Source organism: Natrix helvetica (genome assembly GCF_964273705.1).
Source record: "Natrix helvetica genome assembly, chromosome: 1".
NCBI lineage: Eukaryota > Metazoa > Chordata > Lepidosauria > Squamata > Natricidae > Natrix > Natrix helvetica.
Window position 1 is genome coordinate 179,199,249 of NC_138548.1, and position 22,589 is coordinate 179,221,837.

The window sequence follows — 22,589 nt, forward strand, 5'->3', positions numbered from 1 at the left end:
CTTACCCACAGTTAAGTGAACCACTGCAGTCATTAAGTTAGTAACATGGTGAAGGGAATCTGGCTTCCCCACTGACTTTGTTTGTCAGAAGGTCCCAAAAGGTGATTACATGACCCCAAGACACTGCATCTGTCATAAATATGAGTCAGTTGTCAAGCATCTGAATTTTGATCATATGACCATTGGGGATGTTGCAACAGTCGGGAAAATGGTCTTAAGTCACTTTTTTCAGTGCTATTGTAAATTTGAATGGTCAATAAATGTACTATATTGTAAGTCGAGAATTACTTGTATAAATTCATTTTAAGAAGTCATTTTATTCGTAAGACTTATTTAACTGTTGATAATGTTGTGTTACAAAGGCATTTACCTGTCTGCAATACGTCCAACCAAGTCAATACAATTCTCTTGTACTTTTTCATGCCTGTTCTTCAAGATAGGTGTGAGTCTTGGGAGCAGATCTTTAATTGGAGGAGTCATTTTGTGCATACCTGTTAAATGTAGGAAACAATACATTTAATCTCCATTTCTGTTTTTCAAAGTAAAAATGTCACTCTAACCACAACTAACATACTTACCTATGACGTTCACAATGGCTTTAAGAGCTCCTAGGATACTGCCCAGTACTTCAGGGTATTCTTCACCCAAATACTCATACAATACCACACCCAAGTGACCCATCAATTTTTCCTAGGACCAAAAGACAAAGAAAAATATACTTAGAATCCAACTTTAAACCAACAGCAGATGTTTATGGAAGAAGATAGCAAACAGTGAATACCTCTTGACAGGTTTTCATGACAACTGCAGTACGAGATATCAGGTCGGCAGCTTGCTGTCTCACTTTGGCTGATTTGTTGTTCAAACGCCACAACACTGTACCACAGATCTGGGGTAAGTATGGTTTCACTCGCTTGCCAAGAGCATTTACCACTGTACCAAAGCCATTCAACATCACCGAGTCCTATCAATTAAAAAAAATTAGACCAATGTTAAAATACTATCTGACAGTTAGGGTTTTTATTGTCACATTCCGGCATGATTAGATTCTAGGCTATCTTTTTACGTGACTTGGCAAGCAAGAAATATTACAAATACTAGAACTGTACAGAGAACTGTAGTTCTCTGTTAGCAAAATAATGCAAGAACATTCTATAACTTAACTCCAGCCCTTACATTGAAATAGATCAATTCCATCTTGAGAATGTTTAGCAATTATGCCCATTGAAGAGAATTTAAGAATTTTAATGTTAATTTCTATTCTACTGAAAAATGGACTAAGCTGATCCCAAAAGCAGGAAGTATTAGATGAAGAAAGCTGGAGAGCTCTTTCCCATCACGAAAAAGATGCTGATTATTTACTGAGGCAGAGAATAGCTTATCTCAGTCGAAGCATAGCCCTAATGAGAGATGAAATGTTATCTCATTACACAGACCTTGTGTATCTCTAACATATATTAATTTGCCATATGCAACAATCAAGTGACTTTTGATGGCATAAATATATATTTCCAATATTTCCCAATATTTGTCATAACTTGAATTTAAATCCAGAATAGCCTTTGTGAGTATATTCATATACCTCTGTAGTCTGTTCTTGGAAGGCATATAGAATGCCATCAATAAGTTGTTCTTCCAACTTGTGGTCAATGTCAGCTGCACCCAGATTCCCCATGATCTTTTCAATAGTTTCCATAACCATTTTCCTATATTGCTCAGCTTCATCTTTCAGATCGTCCACAATCCTGGAAATAATTTCTGCAGCTCCAACTTTGTTTGCAAGCTCTACGGTTGTGTCAACCAACTACAACAAACACAAAAGTTTGCGTAATCAATGATCAATTTAGAAATTTGGAACCATCTCAATTCCATTTCCCCCAAAAATAATGTATTAAGGATAAAGGCAACATGGATACATCTGGATTTTTGAAAAGTACACTAGATACTATCACAAATTACAGGTGAAACTCAAAAAATTAGAATATCGTGCAAAAGTTCATTTATTTCAGTAATGCAACTTAAAAGGTGAAACTAATATATGAGATAAGACTCATTACATTTGGCAACTTTTGCCAAAAGCACCAAAAACTGGTTCAATGTCCGTGGGATTACTGTGCTTGATTGGCCTGTCCATTCTTCCTCCATACTCTGGGTCCTTGGTTTCCAAATGAGGTGCAAAAGTTGCTCACATCAGAAAATAGGACTTTGGACCACTGAGCAACAAGACTTTGGACCACTGTGCTTCATTAAGATCAGGGTCAACGATCAGGAGATTTTGGAGCACTTCATGCTTCCTTTTGCAGACGAGATTTATGGGGATGCTGACTTCATTTTCCAGCTGCCCACACTGCCAAAAGCACCAAAACCTGGTTCAATGACTGTTGGATTACTGTGCTTGATTGGCCAGCAAACTCGCTAAACCTGAACCCTATAGAGAATCTACGGGGCATTGCCAAGAGAAAGATGAGAGATATGAGACCGAACAATTCAGAAGAGCTGAAGGCCGCTATTGAAGCATCCTGGTCTTCCATAACACCTCAGCAGTGCCACAGGCTGATAGCTTTCATGCCACGCCGCATTGAGGCAGTAATTGCTGCAAAGGGGGCCCAAACCAAGTACTGAGTACATATGCATGCTTAGACTTTTCAGAGGTCCGATATTTGTTCTATGTACAATCCTTGTTTTATTGATTGCATGTAATATTCTAATTTTCTGAGATGGTGGATTTGGGGTTTTCATGAGCTGTACGCCATAATCATCACAATTATGACAAATTACTGCTTGATCTATCTTGTTTTGCATGTAATGAGTCTTATCTCATATATTAGTTTCACCTTTTAAGTTGCATTACTGAAATAAATGAACTTTTGCATGATATTCTAATTTTTCGAGTTTCACCTGTAGCTGCCATATAACAGGTAATCAATCGCAAAGTAAAACACGAAGGAACACCCCATTTCCTTCCCCTTTAGATATATATCTATCAGGCACACAACGTATATTCCTTTTCATTTTTCTTCTAAGCTGATTATCTCTGCTTAGAGACCTCTACGGATGTTCCTAATTCCACTTCCTAGCAATTGTAATTACATTTTGTCCAACAATAACCATCCTTTTATTTATATTCTGTTCAATGTAATTATTAGGAATTACTGCTAAAATTTACTGTACTAGTGTCAATAATAGCAATACCTGTCTATAATTTCTTCTATCCAATGCCATTCTATGCTGCCAGAAATGCTTGAAAAATGGAGGCAAAATTTCAGTTTTAATGTAGTTTGCTTCAACACCATCTGTGCCACAACACTGCTTTACCACCTGAAAAAAAAAGACAAGCTAATGTAAAATTTTCCATAAAGAAAAGATGATATTCCACCAAGCGTGCTTTGTGCATCTCAAATAAATACAATTATTTGGAAGAGCATTACAGCAAGAATAGGCAACACTGAATGTGTTTGCATATGTGTAGTGATTGTGCTAATGCAGAGCTGGGAATTTAGCAATATCCAGAGCGCTTACAAGGCTTCTCATATTTACATTAACAATCTTTAGAATCTCCCCAAAAACCAATTAGTTCAAAATTCAGCTCAATCACTACTTCATTAGCAAATGTTAAAAAGCTGCTATACCTTTATTTCAGAATCTCTTTCAGGATTATTTAGATAATGGACAGGAACACATCAATATACTTTTAATATTATGAAGATTAATTCTTCAGCTAAAGTGAATTGTAGGTGCTAATGTTAAGAACCTGAAGTTCTTAAAATTTTTAGTTTTACCACCATCTCTACATTTATGTACACCTCTCTACTTTTATGCATCTCAGAGTCATATCCATTTTTCTTTACCTCCCGATGCTGAGGCTTCCACCAGCAGAACAAAGCAGAATCCAACAAATACTTCCATGTTCACATATACCTACGTACCTTCAACACAATCTTCTTCATTTCTTCATCAGGAGACTGAAACTCTCTGATAAGAATGAGCATTACTTCTCTGGTATAGTAGTTGGCATACTCTGCATCCATAAGTGGAATGAGATATCCTATGGCTTTCAAGAAAGCAGCCAGACCCTAAAATATATATAAAACAAACATTATTATAAATAACACCACCTGTTAACTAATATTATCTGGCTGATGTTAAATTGGACATACCTTTCCTCTGTGTTGACGTATGCCTTTCCAGAGGGGCTTTAGAACAGAGTCAAATGATTCAATACCATATGGGGTTGCTGCTTCAGCTAAAGCAGCAATGGCTAAAGCACTAATGGTACGTACTTTCTGTTGCTCATCAACCAAGCCTGCAAAACAAATACATAGTTTATTCTCCATTTTAGATATCTTACCTATTATAGGGGGGTGGGGGTGGAGTGTAATAACTATGCTGCCATTGTTAAAACATATTATTTAGGCGGGGGGGAGAGAACATCTAATTTATTTTATTAAATAAGGAAGGTTCAGACAACTTCCCCTACTGCTTTCAGATAAAGTCTGTTTTTTTCCAGACATTCAAGGATCTGCTCTACAGGGTTAACCATCTAGAATATTTTTTGAGATAACATTTGGTGGGAAGTCAGCAACTGTCCTAGACGTCTTGGTGATGGCACCTTTGGATGAACATGATGGCAGATGGAAAATCTGCAACAGGTACTAGATCTTATAAACTTTGGGATAGACAAGACCAACAGCAGAGTGGCTTTTGATGGATTTTAGAATGATAAGAGCCCAGAAAACAAAGATATGAAGGCAAAGAAATAAGCAGGAAGTTTTCCTGAATTGTAATAAGAGACAAATATCAACATACTGAATAGTTTGTTTTACCAGAGATAGCCTCATTTTTGACATAAGATCCTATACTTCAGCAAAATCCATCCAATTGATATATATCGCTTCTATCCTATCAAGTCAGTATTGATTTGTCATAATGAGGGCTAATTTACCGAGGAATTTAAAGGATAAATATCAACTGTTTTATTCTCAAATGTAAAGAATCTATTACATTTCAAAAGGAATAGAGAAAAAGACTGCTTTAATCCACTTCATTTAGTTGTTACAGATTACTAACATCCAATTCTAAATCATTCAATCTCATAGTTACAGAACAGCATTTAACACACTTACCATGTTCAATAATTTCAACCAAACTCCTGAGATGGGGTAAAATTGCACAACCCATCAGAATAGCAATTTGCTGCACAATCTTGATGCCAGTGTGTCTGGCTTGCCAAGACTTCTTGCTTTTGCACACAGCTTTTAAAAATGGTAACAAGGATGGAATTCCTAGGGCAGATGCAACAACAGCAAAAGCTCGAGCTGTTGTGTTACGAACATATTCATCCATGTTATCAATATCAGGTCGCATGGTAGAGATCATTGTTGCCAACCCAGCTGCCTGGATGGACCAAAAAACATAAGAATCTGTTAATCCAACCTTAAACCAAAAACACCAATGCTCCATATTTTGCCATTATTGGTTGCTTTTCAATGATAGAATATGGCTTAAAGTGAAACATTCTTGTTCTTAACAGTTAAATTTTATGTGCATATCAATATATCAATTCAAATTGTAGACAACCATTTGGCATATCTGTTCCTCCACCTGTAAACTAGTATCTGTTAGTATCAACCCAATAGATTAGAAAGACATATTACCTTAGCCAGGTTGGAAATGATTTCTCTGCCTTCCACTCTAGCATAGTAATCTTCATCAATCAGCAAAGGTTCAATGACCACAAGAATCTAAAAGAAATTTAATGAAAGTCAAAACTCATGGAAATTAATGTTTTGATACAAATAATGTAATATTAACTTTGCAAGCACAAACGAAACCTGTCTCTTGTAAGATAAACACTTAACAATCTAAGTTCATAGCTTAAGAATTCCATTTAAAGGTTAATTTTGGGAAAACTATACACACACCCACATATATAGAAACCATCTGAATTAATCATTTAACAAGATAGCAGTTCATAGGTAATACTAAAGAGTCCTTTGAAGGACTGTTTAAAACCTGTGGCTTGCCTACTCACTCTGTTGCTTGTATGGCTGGGAAGTGGAAGAAATTAAGGTTCATTTCAACTATCTCAATTCTTAATGAATTAAAATGATACATTTAACCAATTGCTAAAAAAAAGGCCAACGCCATGGACTTAAAAAAAAGCCTATAATTTGTTTCTAATCACAATTCTCTGTTTTTACACAATGCTAATTCTCCTGTCATTTGGAAGAAAGTGGAAGGAAGGGAAAAGTGAATGAATCAAAATTGCACAAAGATTAGAATCTTGCACATGAAATCCTATATCCTAGAAGAGTGTTACACTGCAATTATAGCCAGTGTCATTCTACATTTACGTACAACATATACTTACAATTATGAGTTTACAAGAGGCTTCTGGTCAAGTATGTAACACACTGAAATACTACATTCAGAGACACAAACCTTGTGCACATATGGCCGCACTAAGTCATCCAACTTATATAAGATTCTGTCAATAACTTTAACAAGCAAGTGGCGTTCTTGATCTTCAAGGGTTGGAGACATCAGAAGGGGCAAAATTTGATTGAACAATGGACCAGCTCCAAATTCTCGAGCTTTGTCAGTAATCTGTCGCAAAGCAGCCTACAGAAGTAGAAGAAAAAAAGCATAGTATTATATATAGTCTGTTCAGTCCAAACATCTACCAAATCAAATAATCAGTTATAAAGGTACATTGCTGTTTCATTTGACACCATAGTGCATTTCTACATAGGAAGCATTTTAATTATGAAACGTAAAGCAAACAAGCGTATTTCAGAAGAACAGTGTCAGGCCTGCAGCCGGTTCCTTTTAGGATCTTTGGCCTGCCACACTAATATTCTTTTCTACTAGTCTGACTTGGGAGGGGGAATAGTAAGGAGTAGAACGTATTGTTGTCAAAATAAAAAAAAATCCTTTCTAGAAGCCCAAGGTCATCCTTTGTCTCTACACCTCTGAGCTTGACCGGAACTGGATGGGTGGAACTACCAGCCTGGCAGTGGAAGATTGGACCATGTGATGGATTTGTGGGTGTGAATTTTCAACTGGGTGGAAAACCCACGAAGCTTTCAAATTTGGGTTTTCCACACATATGCCAACATGTCTCTCTTAATAAATTGGAAGTTTGAGGAAAGTTCTGCCTTGGACTCCGATGTAGTTTTGGATATTTGGAATGCTGACATTAACCCGAATCTCTCTTAAAATAAATCACCAGCAACCCCGGCATGGGGTGCTGACTCCCAACACTGACCTGACCCAGTCAGCGTAAAATATCAGCGAAGATGAAAATAGAGCCTTTGAGAATGGAAGCAGAGGACGAGTCACTTCTCTGCAACCCTTCCACTTTTGCAAAAGAATCTGTGGTGGAGGAAGGCAAGACATTTATAGCGTCTGGGAAGATGCGGTCTCAGCTGGAGGGGGTTGGAAAAGCTATTTCAACACATGGCTTGAGGGGACCAAAGCAATCACCCAGTAGCCGACAAGATGATTAGAGCCTCCCAGACCAACTTGTACAGCCAAACATGAGTGGATGCTCCCTCTCCTTCCCCAGCCAAGGCTCGGCAAAAAACTGGAGTGTAGATTTTGACTCCTTTCATACAGTGATAAATGAAATGACCCATTACCCTGCAACTGAGTTGAAGACAGATTCCCTATTAACATGGGGAATTCAACCCAGCCAGCAGGAAGGGGTTTGGCCAACATCTCTTCCTAATCAGCCATCAATGTTTGGACTGCAGTCTGTGAATCAAGCACCACCAGATTGGGTTTTCTTCCCAGGTCATGGATGGAAGAAATACCAGTGGGCACCTGCTTGGCCACCAACATGGGAAAATCAACTCAGCCAGCAGAAAGGGGCTTGGGCCATACCTCCCACTAGCCAGCAACTGATATTTGGAATGCTGCCAAACAGTTTATTAATAAAAAGTGTGTGTTTGTGCGTGTGGATAGACACATACCTATCTCAAAGCTGAAAGCAATCTAGGAACAAAGACAAGACAAAAGGATTGATACGGAAGCAGTCTATTTTACCTTCCTCATTGGAGGGGTGCCATTTTTTATCTTCAAAAGCAGTTTCATTATTTTTCTTTCTTTCTGTTCCTCTGGACTAAGAGTTGATTCATCAACATCAACCTGTAATTGCCACATATATACAAGATTAATATAGATTTACTTGAATTTCTTCACCAAAGAACACCACTCTCTCAGACCAAAGAACTCACCAGCAGTTTATCAAAATACTGTATGTCATCTGGTTTTAGGAAAGGAAGATTTCCTGAAGGCTGGTCATTGACACTCTTCATAGTCCTGTCTTCTGTTTGCATGTGGAATCCAGTCATACCACCCAAGGGAGTTGGTGTTGCTGTAAGTTTACGAGCTGGAGTACGAATAGGAACATAACCTGCTGGGGGAGGGAGAACCTGAAGGGGCAAATAAGCACATAGTCACATCACAGAAGAAAAAAGGAATCTCGTACTTTAAATTGAAAAGAGCTGTTTTTTCTAGGAATAGTTTCAATTTATTTGTTAAGATTTGTTATTTGTTAATTTAGACACTGCTTTATTCTAGAAGCTCAAGGGGATTTATATAGCATTCCCAATGTTTCACTAAAACAAGAAGGCTGTAAGACAGCTTGGCCCAACAGAAAGCAACTAACTAGTCATTCAATGACCTTCCATAGCTCTACTATTCCAGACGCAGACAACAAATGTCATTACTTGGGAGTTTTTGTCATTTTACCCTGAGCACTATTGTACATTGCTTCTGGACTGAACGGTGCTGGTCCTCAAACTCTCTTCTGGGAAACAATTCTGTCCAAGGTGAATGTGAGGTACAGAGTCCAAGTAACCCAGGCCATCACAGTCAATTCTAAGGCCCTCTCCCCAGAAAACATGCATTAGTGATATGGACTTCTTGAATATCGCTATTTAAATACTGGAGAAGTATGAATTTGCCAGGCACCCAGCTCTGCCATCTTGTAAAATGTGCTTGTATCTTGTCCTATTTTCAAAAAAATTGTTAGGGATAATTTTTAGCTCCTACTGATGGAACTGCATTAGAGGATGTTGAGGTCAAAAAAAGAACAACATGGAAAGAGCTGAAAGCCAGTACCCTCCTCAATAATCTATTAACTCCCATACCGTTTAATCAGAAATGAAGACATTTTGAAAGTACCTTAAGATAAAATCAAATCAACACGTGGGGGATGAATTAGCTGTTCAACTACTTTGGTTCATTCTAACTAGATCTTTGAAGTTCAGTCTAATTTTCGAGATCATGCTAAATTTTAGAATCTTCGGCCTTTTAAGATATTTCTTTTTCATAGTTCATATAGAATCAAAATATTTTATTCCCATTAGTGACGTGTAGATTATTTATGTATACACTGAATCTATCACACAAATACTATAATTGTACATGGCTTATTCCTTACCCGATAGCCTTCAGGAAACATCGCATCCAACTCTTCATCAGAAAGAGGTCTATTTCTTTCATCAATTTCTCTTTCCCATCGCCAGGCTTGGAGTTGTTCAGGAGTCATGCTCATTATGTGCCCTATAAAGAATTTGTTCAATATATGAAGTACATGGAGACAACATGCATAGTTTAAAAAAAAATCTTGGTCATTTCAAGTCCAAGTAGTATGTTTCTAAATATGCTTTAACTTCACCTGATACTATGAAGTTTGAGTAAAGCACAAATATGAAGCATTAGTATGACAGTATCATGAATATTGAGGCTAACTTCAGCATTAAGTAATTATGATTATAGAATAGGATTTCATTTGTTCCTTACATTCCTTTTTCCTGAATGCTCTAGTATGTTCCTATTCAAGGCAAGTGTCAAGCAGGGCAGATGTGTGCATGAGCGCTTCAATTAAACTTTAAGAATAATGAACATTCTACTGGCCAAAGATCCCTTCTCATACAATACCACTGAATCTAGCAGACCACTAGATTTTTGGCTATTAAGGCAACTGAAATTACCTGGTGTAGGTGTTGCCATGTTCATAGCTGGTGTACCAATTGGTGTTTTGCCTGGTGTTAATACAGGGGTGCTGCCACCCATCTGACTTGCCGGTGTCTCATCCCAACGTGATTTTCTTTTACTCGCTCCAGGAGTTGGCGTTTCACCAATGGAATCACCCCCTCGATCAGTACGAGGAGTTTCTGCCCATCCACTCCCATGTCCTGGTGTATCTGGAAAACAAAATCCAACCATTTCAAATTGAATTGTTCACAAATAGAAGTAAAAACTTTCACAGTACTTTTATCTAATCTCCTAATCTCAGGTTTATCTATAATAATTAAACCAAGCAGTGTTATATTGGGTTATTAGTTTACTTTCTGGGACTGGTATACAAGGAGCTTACTAATATGCAATATTGTCTTGCTCCTCTGAGCAAAAGACCTCCATCAACATACCCAAAATACATTCTTTTTTTTAAAAAAGTGGCTTATTAGGTCACCTACTTTCTACTTTTAGCATAAGTATCAATATGTTATTAAGATACAGCTAAAGCTTATGAGAACTAGGGGGACAAAAATCAAGTTAAAAGAATAAAAACTCCTGAACTCAAAAGCTTTCCAACAGCATACTAAATAAACTATTGGTCTCATTTGAAATTAAGATAATCTGCTAAACGTAAGGTACTAATTTACTGATTGATACACTAGACTAAACATATTTTGGTATGTTTCACAAAGAATACCTCTTTCTGTTTTGGGAGTCTCATCCCATCGATTCTTCCGAGCACTGGAAGTTGCACCTCCATGCCCAGGTGTTGCATGACCAGGTGTATCACCACGTCCAGGTGTTGCAGCTCCTGCTGGTGTATGACTAGGAGTCGGATCCCATATTTTAGATCCAGGGGTTGCTCCAGGTGTCTCACTGCCCTTTGCACGACCAGGTGTTTCATCCCACCGCAGTGACGGAGTATGTCCAGGTGTCTGAAAAAAACAAAATATAGTTTAAAGAAAAAGTATTTCGAGATAACTTTTTGCAAAAACACCTATCATATCTTTCAGTCAAGAGTCTTATGTCTGGTTCAAATGACAGGATACATTATTCTTTTTTAAAATGTTGAGGCTTAGATCTGCAGATTCATTGATGGATTAATTTAGAAATGTCACAGAAGAATGTTGTCCGTGCTTGAAACAGGTATCTGTTGAGCACTATTATAAGCTTGTCCTATATTTTATTTCCAACTTGGCAGATAACAAAGTTAATGAATAAAAAAATAGAACATGCATTAAGATGTTACCTCAGCTTGATCCCAGCTAGACAATTTCTTAGGTGTGGCACCAGGAGTCTGGTCAGCGGTCTGGTCCCAACGCCGTTTGCGTTTTGATGGTGGCTGGGATGCAGCACCATTGACGACTTTAAGTTCACCAGCTTTAGCCTTTTCTGCTAGTTGCTGTCTAATTTCTCTCTGTTAAAGAGAAAAGATTATGTCTCAAAAACTATGAACTAAAAAATAAGTCCACAAAGTCATTGGTACATTCATATTTTCTAAATGGATCCACATTTTAATTTGGGATGTAAATGTTTCTACAGGTTAGCATTTCTCATTATTGGCATTAATCAATTACAGATAATCCTCCTTTAACCAGCATTCAGCAGCTGTTCAAACTCATAACAGTGCTGAGTAAGTGGCATTTACAACCAGTCCTCATACTTATGTTAGTCAGTCTCCCCAGGGTCACGTGAGCATCATTTGAGACATTCCCCATTGGCTTCCAAAAAGAAAGTCAATGGGGAAACTGTCACAAATGGCGATTTGCTTAATAAATGGCAACAGGAAGGACAAGAACTGCTGCCACTAAGCAGCATGTCAAACAAGTGCATTGCTTAGCAACAGAAATTCCAGTCCCATTACCATTATTAAGTGACAACTACCTGTATAGCCAAATGAGTAAACCTAAACCATGTATATAAAGGGAGTGGCATATATGAAGCAAAATACAGAATATATTGATCTAAATTTTCAAAATTACCACAGTATTTCCTGGCTAGTACAAATCACTGTTGTTTTTATTTGAACAAGTATTTATCTGAATAATTTATGCTCAAATTATACTTACACGTGATTTAAACATGTTTATGCACTTGTTAATTAACTATGTATGTCTATGTGTGTGCATCTATGAATTTACAATATATCAAACTACAATTTCTTATATATACTAAGAGAATGTGAACAGTAGTATGATTTAAAGTGGGCCTTGGCAAAGCATATTCAGCAGATAAATCAGCCTACTTCATGTATAATACAAAGCCAGAATTTTTAATCCGTTTATTGAGACAGGCATATTGCCAGGCTTTTAAATGTTCATATAATTGTATATTATCCATATTTCATGTTTTAGATCTTGATAAGTCTTAATGTTAGGGAAACCTCTCTGTATGTTGCGTATCATTTTCCTACAATATTCTCAAGTATTCTGTCTCCAAAGCAAGAACTGAGTAGTGTCATTAAGCAAAGAAGAAATACATCAAAGAAGACATCAATACTAGTGGTTCTTCAGGAACTCCTCAACATGCCATGAACTAAGAAAAGCCTTGCCTAAGAGAAATAAAAACTGAAACTTAAGAGTAACAATCTTAGCCAACTAACCTCTTCTTTTGTTAAATGTTGTTCACGCATAACATCCATATATGTTCTGGCATTCATTTTAGGATCAGGTGTCTTCCCACCTGCAGAAGAGAACAGCAACAGGGCAAAAGCATAATAAGTGCAAGAAAGGCAGAAAAGTTGGCTTTTAAAACTGCTCTATTCTAACTTTATTTTATTTCAAAATCAATTAATTTTAATATTTTGACTGATTTAAAGAAATTATATGAATCTTACTTTTATTCACTTTGCTGATCAATTTAACCTGTTTGAACACAAACATAACTACAACAGCTTAAAACAAATATTTTAAAGGAGATAAGAATGATAAAATGACAAAACAGTTAAGAGTCTTCAGAAGTGATGGGTTCCTGGGTTGCTAATCCGGAATACGTACACTTTCGTGCCTTTTGTCTCCATCAGCAGTTCTGACTTCAAGCAGCAGAATAGAAGCCTAGAAAATTATCTCTTTACCATTAGTAACACTTTGGAAAGATATTTATAATCAACACATTACCTTGTTCAAGCTGATAAAGCCTATGATATCTGACTATACGTACTACTGTAAACCTAAATAACTCAAATTGTTTTATCATACAGATCAGTGTATATGTTTGATGAATCTGGACAATGAACCCCAGATTCTTAACTTTGTGGAGGCATGTTAAAAGGGCTTCACTTTAAGAGCACCCAATTTCTCCCCCCACTTATTCTGAAGGTATAATTACAACTGTGAACTGATTGCAGTACACTGTTTTTACCATAAGGATACTCACAGGCAAAAAGTCTTTCCCCACATCATAAATATTAATTTGAACCTTGAAATTTATTCTAACTTCAAATATTTACGGAAGCCCAGCCATATAGTAACAATCCTATCTAGGATGCACTATTTTTAAAGTGCAGATTGGCTATACCAGTAGTATAGCATAAGTATTTAGGACAAAATAAAATTCTTAATACATTTGCTATGCTGAACATCAATGCCCAATTGGCAGTGTCATTCTGACACCAGCTTTGATAGGACTTTCCTTTGGGATACTTTTTCACCATTATCTACACAGGATGTGTTGAACTGCACCCTTAAGAATGCAGACAGGACTGGCATATAGCAGTACTGCTGTAGGAAAGAAATTAAGGACAGTTAGTATGGGCCTGTGAATTCTGACAATACATGTTTATATCAATGACAGTTAAGCAAGTAAAATCCATATCCCTATTAATTCATGCAGGCTGAAATTCCAATTTACAAAAACCTGCAACCAGTTATAGTTTTAATCAACAGGTGCTCTAAGGCTCCTTGTCAAACTAACTCACCCAAGGAAAGCTTCCATCAGGTCCACAGATACCCATTGCACTAAGCTAGGTTTATAAAATTTATCAGAATAGATCTGAGCTACTAAAAGAAACAAATGTTTGTAAATGTTACTTTTGTTTCTCTCAAAAACGTCTTGAAAATTCAAAATGTGAGAATCAACTGCTCCTGTTTGCTAGGTACAATTTTAAAAGCAGTCATTCTTTATGTTCTACTTTTGGATTGAAAGCATCCAGTAAGTTGGAAGATTCTTGAGCACTAAATATTAAAATCACTCAAAGTACAGCATATATAACCAAAGCAATAAGAAAAGAGAAACCTTTAACCCTTTGTGTTTCTATGGCAATGGTTCATTATTTTCTTGTCCTTCTACCTGGAAAGAAAATCTGTATTATAAAGGATGAACAAAATGGCAAACTATGATTTTAAACAACTTTCAAGGTGTATAAACTAAAACTCCTGAATTTTCAAGCATGCCAACAGAAATCAAAGGGCTAAAGATAATTTAAGGAAACAAAACTGATAAAATTGAGTGAAAAATGAAAATAATTTACCATCTGCAAAAGGATCAAGGCGTTCGGGGGAAATAATCATCATCCGTCTCCGATTTTTGTATTCATCTTCTCTGTCGGCAATCTTTTGTGGGCGATGTTCAGCAAATGGATCATACTAAAAGTGAGATAAATAAGATTTAAGTCTCAATAAAATTTGCAGGTGAAGGCTGGAACAGATTGTTCTATCATACTCAAAATTTGTTCTGGAGTGTTGAAATACATTCTGGAGAACCAGGGAAAAGACAAACTGAAGACAATTATGGTAAAAAAAAAAAACCTTCATGTAGCTATACTGAGCATTTGCTTTAACAGTCTATAAGGGTAGTGATTAGTACTGTTACTCTTTAAACAATTCTTTATGGTAAAATGCCAACATATGGGTTAAAAAGGCTTTACATTTGTAGTCACATTTCTACATCATAGATGTGCTAATCCTTCAGATTTCATCATAATTATTTTCAAATAATACATTCTACAAAACTAAAGTGCCATCAATACCCTCTAAGAGGGGTAGGTAATTAATTTTTCCAAGGAGCCACATGAGAAACGGGGAATGTTGTGGAAGGCCAAAACAGGGCTATAAATGTGCAAAGGCAGACACACATATGTAAATTGAAAAAGTTACCTTCAAAATAAAAGTCAAGCAGTTGTATTGCGTTCTTGGCATACATGTATATTTGATTTCTAATTTCCAATTGATCTCACATAGGCTGGACAAGATACCCAAAGGGCCAGATATGGCCCAGGTGCGTAAAATGCCCAGGTCCGCCTTAAAATCTCCCATCAAAATGTATACTACTAAAATAAGGAATCTTGTTTATGTATAAATTATCTCAATCAGAGATAGCCCTTGCTTAATTACTGTAATTGGGACCAGAATTTGTTACTAAGCAAATGTTAAATAAATCATGGTAGTTTCTGCTGTGGTCATTAAGCGAGGACCACACAATCCTTAGGCAAAGACCTCACATTTGTTTTGGCCTGCACAAACAGCCTCCACTTCCTCCCCTACTATTACACCCCTTCCACCTTGGGCCTTTTGGACTCCCTCCCAATGTTCCCTCTAATTTTTTTTCAGTGTGCGTGGAGAGGTATAGTGTTTAAGCGGCACGTTTTCATGCCCGAGCACCTGAAATTTTTTCACAGATGTCACCCAAGACAACGAAATCAGTGTTATTTGAAACTCAAAGTTATGTGTATTCAAGGTACCCGCTTAATTAAGTGTTATATAATATCAGTATCACTTATAATACTGCAAGTCTGCAATATTAAAACACTTCAAATCTACATATTGTGATTAAAACATAATAGAGTGAATGTGATCTGTTCCTGCAGAGGAGGGAATATTTACCCATCCAGTCTGCCTCAAGGTGTGTTTATGTATGTTATCACACCTGTACTCAATTCCTGAGTCCACACATCTTCTCTCTGTGGTGCACATTACAGGACATTTTACACAAGAAAATGATGGTGACAGTACTTGGAAATTTCAGGGTTCAAGTTCTTACTATTAATCGCCACAGCTTAAACACAATAACAACTAAGCCAGACTTTTTAAAAAAATGTGTCCACCTACTTTCTACCATCTTTCGTTTGATCTCTCTGAGGCTCCAGATTAATTTAGGAGGGGGGGGGGAAGAGAAATCCCTTTAAAGGTGGAGGAGGGGATTATTCTACTGTAATTAAAAATAATGAAAGGGGGAGGGAGGGAGAGTGGTGAATGAGCTCAGTTAATCAAGGAGGAGGTTCGAATCCTGCCAACTTCAAATAGAACCTTCTTTTGTATCCAGCACTTCTGTCTTATCAAAGGAGGGAAGGGGCTTCGGGTCTCTTAGAAGCTGGGGGCAACCACGATTCGGGTTAAAAAAAACAGGAAAGTTCTTCAGATTGGGCACTTTTAGGCAAGCAGGGAGGAAGAAGCGAGTAACACCGTGAGTTTGCGAGGTGTGGCGGAAATCCGAATCAAACCCGGCCTGCTCAGGCTGCGAGTCGTTTAGTAACAGATTATATTGGTCCCGAAATTACCTTCGGAGCACTTGGAACTGACTTCCCCTCTGGCAGCCAAAGATAAAGGTGGTTTTAAAAGGAGGAATAGGAAAAGGAGCACTTTCTCTCTCTCTTTCCCCCCCCCTCGGCTTCAGCCTGGAAATGCCCCCCCCAAAAGGCTTTTCAACGGGAGGCGGGGGCAGGGCAGAATCTGAAAATGGAACCATTTTAATCAGCCCCTTTAACCCGCTTTGCTGCCCTTTCTTAAGCCTTCGCTGCCAGGCGCCACCTTTCCCCCCATCTCGGCTGTGTTTTCACTTCTCTTCCAAAGCCCCTTCTTTAAATAGTGCGAGCGGGGGAACAAGGGGTGAATTTAATTTGCTTTTCAGCGTGCTAATTGAAGGGGACGGTGGTTTATTTCTCCACGCCGGTCTCCAAAGGGGAGGTCAATCTCACCAAAGCCTCGATCCCGTTGACTGGGGTTTTGTTAAGGGAGGCATGTTTAAAACAAAAAAATCACTGCACAGCAGTTGGAAACTGCTGGGCAGCGTTGTCTTGTCATGTGTGCGGCTGCACCGCCGCGGGGGAACATTGCTCCCTGCACAGGATAGCTGGTTAAGAGACCACTGTATTCCACTGACCCCAGTTAACTCTTGTTGTGTTCTTTCTTCTCCTTGGCACAAGGGTTGTCAATACTCTACATACATACATACATACATACATACATACATACATACATACATACATACATGAAATACCTCTGTATATTATTGTATTAATATATTTTAAATTCACCTGTTCAGTTGACTGTGGTATGTCATTAAGTAATGCCACCGGTGCATGATACCCAGGCTTCTTCTGGCCAAGTAAACTTGTAGAAGAATAGTCATCGTCATCCTACATAAATCAAGATGATTAGGGGAGATCAACACTATTTTTATTGAATATATTTTTGCACTAAAATAATTTAAGATTTCTTTAAAAATATAAATGGAACTTTTTAAACATAACTGTTAAACAACTGAATCCATGAACTCTTTAAACAATGCAGTTGTGCTGTTGCTAATTAAAATAGGTTACACTTACATCTTCAAGTTCAGTTGCTGCAATTGAAGTTACATATCCAGCAAACCTGCTATCACTTCCACCATAGATCTCTTGATCATAATACCCTGTAGAATCAAGGCCAACTCCTTGAGCTTCATCAAGCGCAGCTTTTTTGCCTTGAATTTCTCGAATCTGAGCTTCAATGTCTGTGAAAAAGTTACAAGCCAATATTATACACATTTCAAAACAATTTTATAAACATATTGAAAGCATTACATTGACCTTTTCTATAACTTGTATCTTCTCTCCACTCTTAATTTATGAATCTTGGCAAAATTGATTTTTTTGAGAGCTTACATATTATTTCTGTGTAAGAGCAATTTAAATGTATAATTTAATGAATGTTCTAGTACACAGATCTTGGTGTTAAGAACAATTTTATGAATATGCTTTAAAAAGCATCAAATGCACATTTATTCTCTGGGGAAATTTCTACCAGATTTTGAGAAGTTTACCTTTATTCCCAGTCAAACTTGATTTGTGTAACTTCATAAACCATAATAAATTTTTGACAGAGTGAATTTTTGACAGACATAATGAATGACAGAGTGTAACTGCACTCTAACCTGAGTCACACAACTGTCTGAAAACACAAAAACAGCCAGGAAAAAACCTCCTATATTCATTCATCGTATTAAAAAAAAGGGTGTGTATGTGTTCTTCCTCAAAGTAATCTAGCAGAATCAATTTTTCTGTTATGGTGCTGCAGGACAATTGGTTTTGGGTGTCCCATAGCAGCATTTTTAGGCCTGTTAGAGATTGGAAATTCCAAGATATTAGGAACTGGTCCCAAAGTTTCCTAATTTTTCTACCCTCTTTTTTAAGATTTTGAGTTGGAGAGCAGAGACTATCCACCTTCTATTACTCTGTATGTTAAATGCTTACAATTAATAAACCATGCTTTATATTGTCGGCTCCCCTCTCCTCCATGCATAGGAAAAGCAAGTATTAAAGCATTTTTAGAGAATACTTAAATTTCACATTATGTGGGGAATGCATTTTGTTTTAACCAAATGTATTCAATACTATGTCAAATCATATTTTGCAATATATTCCAGCTCCATATTCATCCATAATGCAAAAATACATTTCTTTCAAGAGAGAAAAACTTTAATTTATTCTTGTGCATAAATGAATAAGAGCACATATGTCCAACTCTTAATTAAGGGCACTCTCCAACATACCATTCACCAAATACAGTAGGACAAGGTAAAAAAGGTAACAATTTCCCTGTCCAGTCATGTCTGACTCTAAGGCACAATGTTCAATTCTGTTTCCTAATGAGGGAGCCAGTGTTGTCTGAAGACACAACCATGGTTATGTGGCCAGCATGATTATATGCCAAGGTGCCCGGAACACTGTTATCTTCCCACTGAAGTAATACCTATGTATCTACTTGCATCTAGATACTTTCAAACTGCTAAGTTGGCAGGAGCTGGGTCAAGTAACAGGAGCTCACCCCGTTGCTTGGGGTCTTGAACATTGGCAAATTTAAGTAACTCTGCCCACACCAAACAACTGGCTTAACCAATATTCCAATTTTGTAAAAAATACTACCCATTACTTTTTAGAATAAAAATAATGGGTCATATTATCAAAAAAGTTACAGATAATTTTACAAAGCTTAAAGGTCTTCTAACTTATCAGAGAAGATATTATATGTCAGGACTTTTACACATGTGCATTGAAGTGAGAAAAACACATTAAGAACCACACTTAAATAAAGGCTGTGCTTGCATCACTTTAATTCTTAGAATTCATTCTAGAATCTTTGTTCATGACTTTCAACTATAAGACTGGAACAAATCAGAAGTGTGAATACAGACATCACAATACACTTTGGTTGATTGTTTTCAATCTATCTTGCTTACAGCAAGTCAAATGGAAGCACCTGAGCAAAATACCCTGTCATTCTGATCAATCCCAGTTAAGCAGGAACTCTTAAAAGTTATTTCTTAATGTGACGTGCAAATACACTGTCTCTTTTAAATAACTAATACATAGTATCTAGCAAGTAATACATGAATATCTAGCTATGGTATCCAGGCATTTCAATGAACTGTTATTTTTATCCAACTCTCAATATGAATAGACCAACTTCTTATTAAAACCTAATCTTTTTTGCTTTATTAGTGGTAAGTCATATAATTTTTAATCTTTCCCTGAATATTTTCAGCCTATATCCAAACAATCATTTTTCCATTAAAGAAACTGACTCACCAGACTATTAAGAAAATTCTCAAATCTCTTATTAAAGAATACAATTACACCAATTTTGGCTCCCTTTCCATTCCTAGCTTTTACAGAAGATTCTATGCCATACAAAATACATGCTAGTTTAATTTTTTAAATTAAATTTTGTAGAAAAATTGATGAAATCTCATCTGATCAGTTTTACATATATGGTATTAATTTTAAAACAGATATTATGTGGCACATTCACTGACTGCTATAATTAGTAGATAATTATTAAATAATTACTTTGGATCATTTTCCCCATACATAAATAATAGCTCCTTTTGTATGTAATGGGAACACTGAATTTTCATTTAATTTTTCCAATTATCTTTATAATTGTTTCTAATTATATAATTTCTAGTTTTCCTAAAATCTTTAATATTTTCAATGTTCATCAATCATTTATGATGTGTGCAGTTTAAAGTGAAAAATCCATTTTCTCATTATCTTAAAAAAAAAAACCTATGACGCTCAACTGGATTGATACATTTTGAACTTCCTATTGAAAAGAACAAGCCAATCTGAAATAAAAAGTTAATAAATAACTCAGGCAGGAAAAATGCAAAAAGAGCTGCAAGGTGTTCCTCTCTTAATAGAAGCCATTGAAGAGGTGGAAAATACAATATGTCAAATACTCCCAAATTACATCCCTACAATATGGTATGCCATATCCTGAAGATTACAAACTGGCTAGGTTCAATAACAGAAACAAATAACATTTTGCCTTCTAACTGCTTATAATTGCTTCAGAAAGGCAGAAGGGTCAAAGTACATATGACTTAAACATGCTAGATCTATGTTTTTAATCTTCAAGAATGTAACAATAACAACCCAGTGAGGTAGATTAAGAGTATGCTTAATAACGTTATTAAGGGTAAATCATAATCAATCATCAATAATCAATAAAACTGGAAAGGACCTTGGAAGTCTTCTAGTTCAACCCCCTGAACTAGAATAGGGTCAAGCCATTTCAGACAGCTGACTGTCCAGTGTCTTCTTAAAAACCTTCATTAATTTATTAAATGTGCTTAATAAATTTACTAAGAGTTAATCATACTCCTAGTAGTAATCCTAAACTTTACCGCAAAAGTGCTGTTATTAGTGAATCTAAACTTGGGTCTCTTCATCCTAGTTCAAAACCGTAACCACACCCCTCCTCCTATACTCTGAGGTCCCTTCCTCATGTCTTGTTTCTTGCAGGTTTCCTTTGGTAAACCTCTTTTGCACCTTTTAACCGTCCTACGTTAAACAACGAAACCCACCCTCACCCCAAAAGCAGGCTACCTTTCGTCGGACGCCCAATATTGAGAGAGAAAACGGGCCTTATGTCCTAACACACGTCGACCCGAATCTACTTATTCTCGCCCGTTTTTTCCTCCGGTCGCGCAAGTTTCATAAACAACCAGTAGTGTCAAATAAACGTCTTCGTCGTTTAACGAACAAAAACATTCCTCCATTTTAATTCCGTGAGCGGGCACCGAAGAGTGCGCGCTTACATCGGAGTGGGGAAGAAACAGATGGCGGTTATCTGACGGGCCCATCCTAACGGCCGGGGCTTCCCAGCTCACACCCAACTTCTCCAGCCGCCCTCTGGGCCTTTCCCACGACTGAGTTACCGACGACACGGAGGCCGGAGGGAGAGGAGCGGGCAAGCGGGAGAAAATCGCTCCGCGACGCCATTACGCGCAGGCCCCAAGCCCGACGTAGACCCAGCCGCTTCACCGCCCGGACTCTCTCCTCACACCCTGCGCTTTCTCCCCGATGGCTTGGCGACCGTTTGAAAAGGAAGACGAGGAGAGGCGGCCAAAAGGGCGCGGCCCAAACGTGAAAGATCGCGGCCGTTTCTTACCTTCGTGGGTCTTGGCGATCTTCGCCATTTTGTGGAGCTCGAAGAAAAACGGGAAGCGAGATGGAAGGGGGCGCTGAGCGCCTTCTCGCGACGACGTCAACTTCCGCTAGTGGGTGGGGTTGCGAGGGAAGCTCCCGCGCAGGCGGGGAGAAAGGGAGGGCGGTTTAAACGGTAGATCGTGAAACTTGCAGAGTCGCTCGAATGCACTGATAAGCGAGGTCCCTTCTCTTGGAATTCTGCCCTTTATCCCCCTTCTACTCCCTTCCTTCGCCTGCTTGTCGGAAGGCCACTCGTTGCGAGTGTGTCCCGAGAAAGTAAGTACCCTATAGGTCGGGGTCTCCAAACTTGGGAACTTTAAGAGTTGTGGATTTCAACTCCCACAATTAAGTCCACAAGTCTTAAAGTTCCCAAGTTTGGAGACCCCTGTTGTAGGTTAAAAGCAACAGAGATCTTTATAGGTGGCAAAAGGAGTAGGTTTGTGTTTATTTAAATGAGACTTTCAAACTTTATTTCCCACTCCAGGCCAGAGATTTGACGCTCTTGATCCTGACTTTGGTGGGTGAGAGTTTGAATAGGAGATAATAATTTTAAATGCGGTTGCTTGCTCAAACTCGAAAGGAGTTACTATTTCCCCCATTTCTGCTTCTTATATTTACAGCTGTTTTAAAAAAAACCAACCAATCATGTCATCTTCTCAGTTTCCTACAAATCTCTCTGCAGCCAAACAACTGCATCTGAAAAACTATCTTCTTTGCTGATCATTTTCACACATTAAATGGTCCAGAGAGCTAGGAGTAGTTTAGTGCTAAACTACTTTTTCTTGGTCCATCTCTTAGCTGGACAAAAGGTTTTCTTTTTGTTTAATAACTAAAAGTAGAGGTCGCTTCTTCTATTTTTCCCCCCACAACAAAA

At 37.6% G+C, this 22,589-nt stretch overlaps 1 protein-coding gene across 5 annotated transcripts in view; it reads right to left on the reverse strand.

The window, feature by feature from the left end:
• The window catches only part of SF3B1 (splicing factor 3b subunit 1), a 28,198-nt gene extending 6,340 nt beyond the window's left edge, over positions 1-21,858 (reverse strand). The window contains exons 1-21 of one of the 5 annotated variants that reach the window (XM_081934430.1): positions 21,678-21,833; positions 17,570-17,736; positions 17,279-17,380; positions 14,498-14,612; positions 12,632-12,711; positions 11,279-11,446; positions 10,727-10,964; positions 10,002-10,214; positions 9,449-9,570; positions 8,238-8,435; positions 8,047-8,148; positions 6,442-6,621; positions 5,655-5,741; positions 5,124-5,394; positions 4,158-4,303; positions 3,927-4,073; positions 3,193-3,318; positions 1,583-1,804; positions 782-964; positions 579-690; positions 371-491 (exon numbers count right to left, since the gene is read on the reverse strand). In XM_081934430.1, coding sequence (XP_081790556.1) covers positions 371-491; positions 579-690; positions 782-964; positions 1,583-1,804; positions 3,193-3,318; positions 3,927-4,073; positions 4,158-4,303; positions 5,124-5,394; positions 5,655-5,741; positions 6,442-6,621; positions 8,047-8,148; positions 8,238-8,435; positions 9,449-9,570; positions 10,002-10,214; positions 10,727-10,964; positions 11,279-11,446; positions 12,632-12,711; positions 14,498-14,612; positions 17,279-17,380; positions 17,570-17,736; positions 21,678-21,705 — 3,128 coding nt within the window. In that variant the 5' untranslated portion in view covers positions 21,706-21,833. Of the gene's footprint in view, positions 1-370; positions 492-578; positions 691-781; positions 965-1,582; positions 1,805-3,192; positions 3,319-3,926; positions 4,074-4,157; positions 4,304-5,123; positions 5,395-5,654; positions 5,742-6,441; positions 6,622-8,046; positions 8,149-8,237; positions 8,436-9,448; positions 9,571-10,001; positions 10,215-10,726; positions 10,965-11,278; positions 11,447-12,631; positions 14,433-14,497; positions 14,613-17,278; positions 17,381-17,569; positions 17,737-21,677 lie in introns of those variants that run through there. The other 4 variants (XM_081934431.1, XR_014173698.1, XR_014173696.1 and 1 more) reach the window with 4 other exon arrangements.
• Between the last annotated feature and the right edge of the window lie 731 nt (positions 21,859-22,589).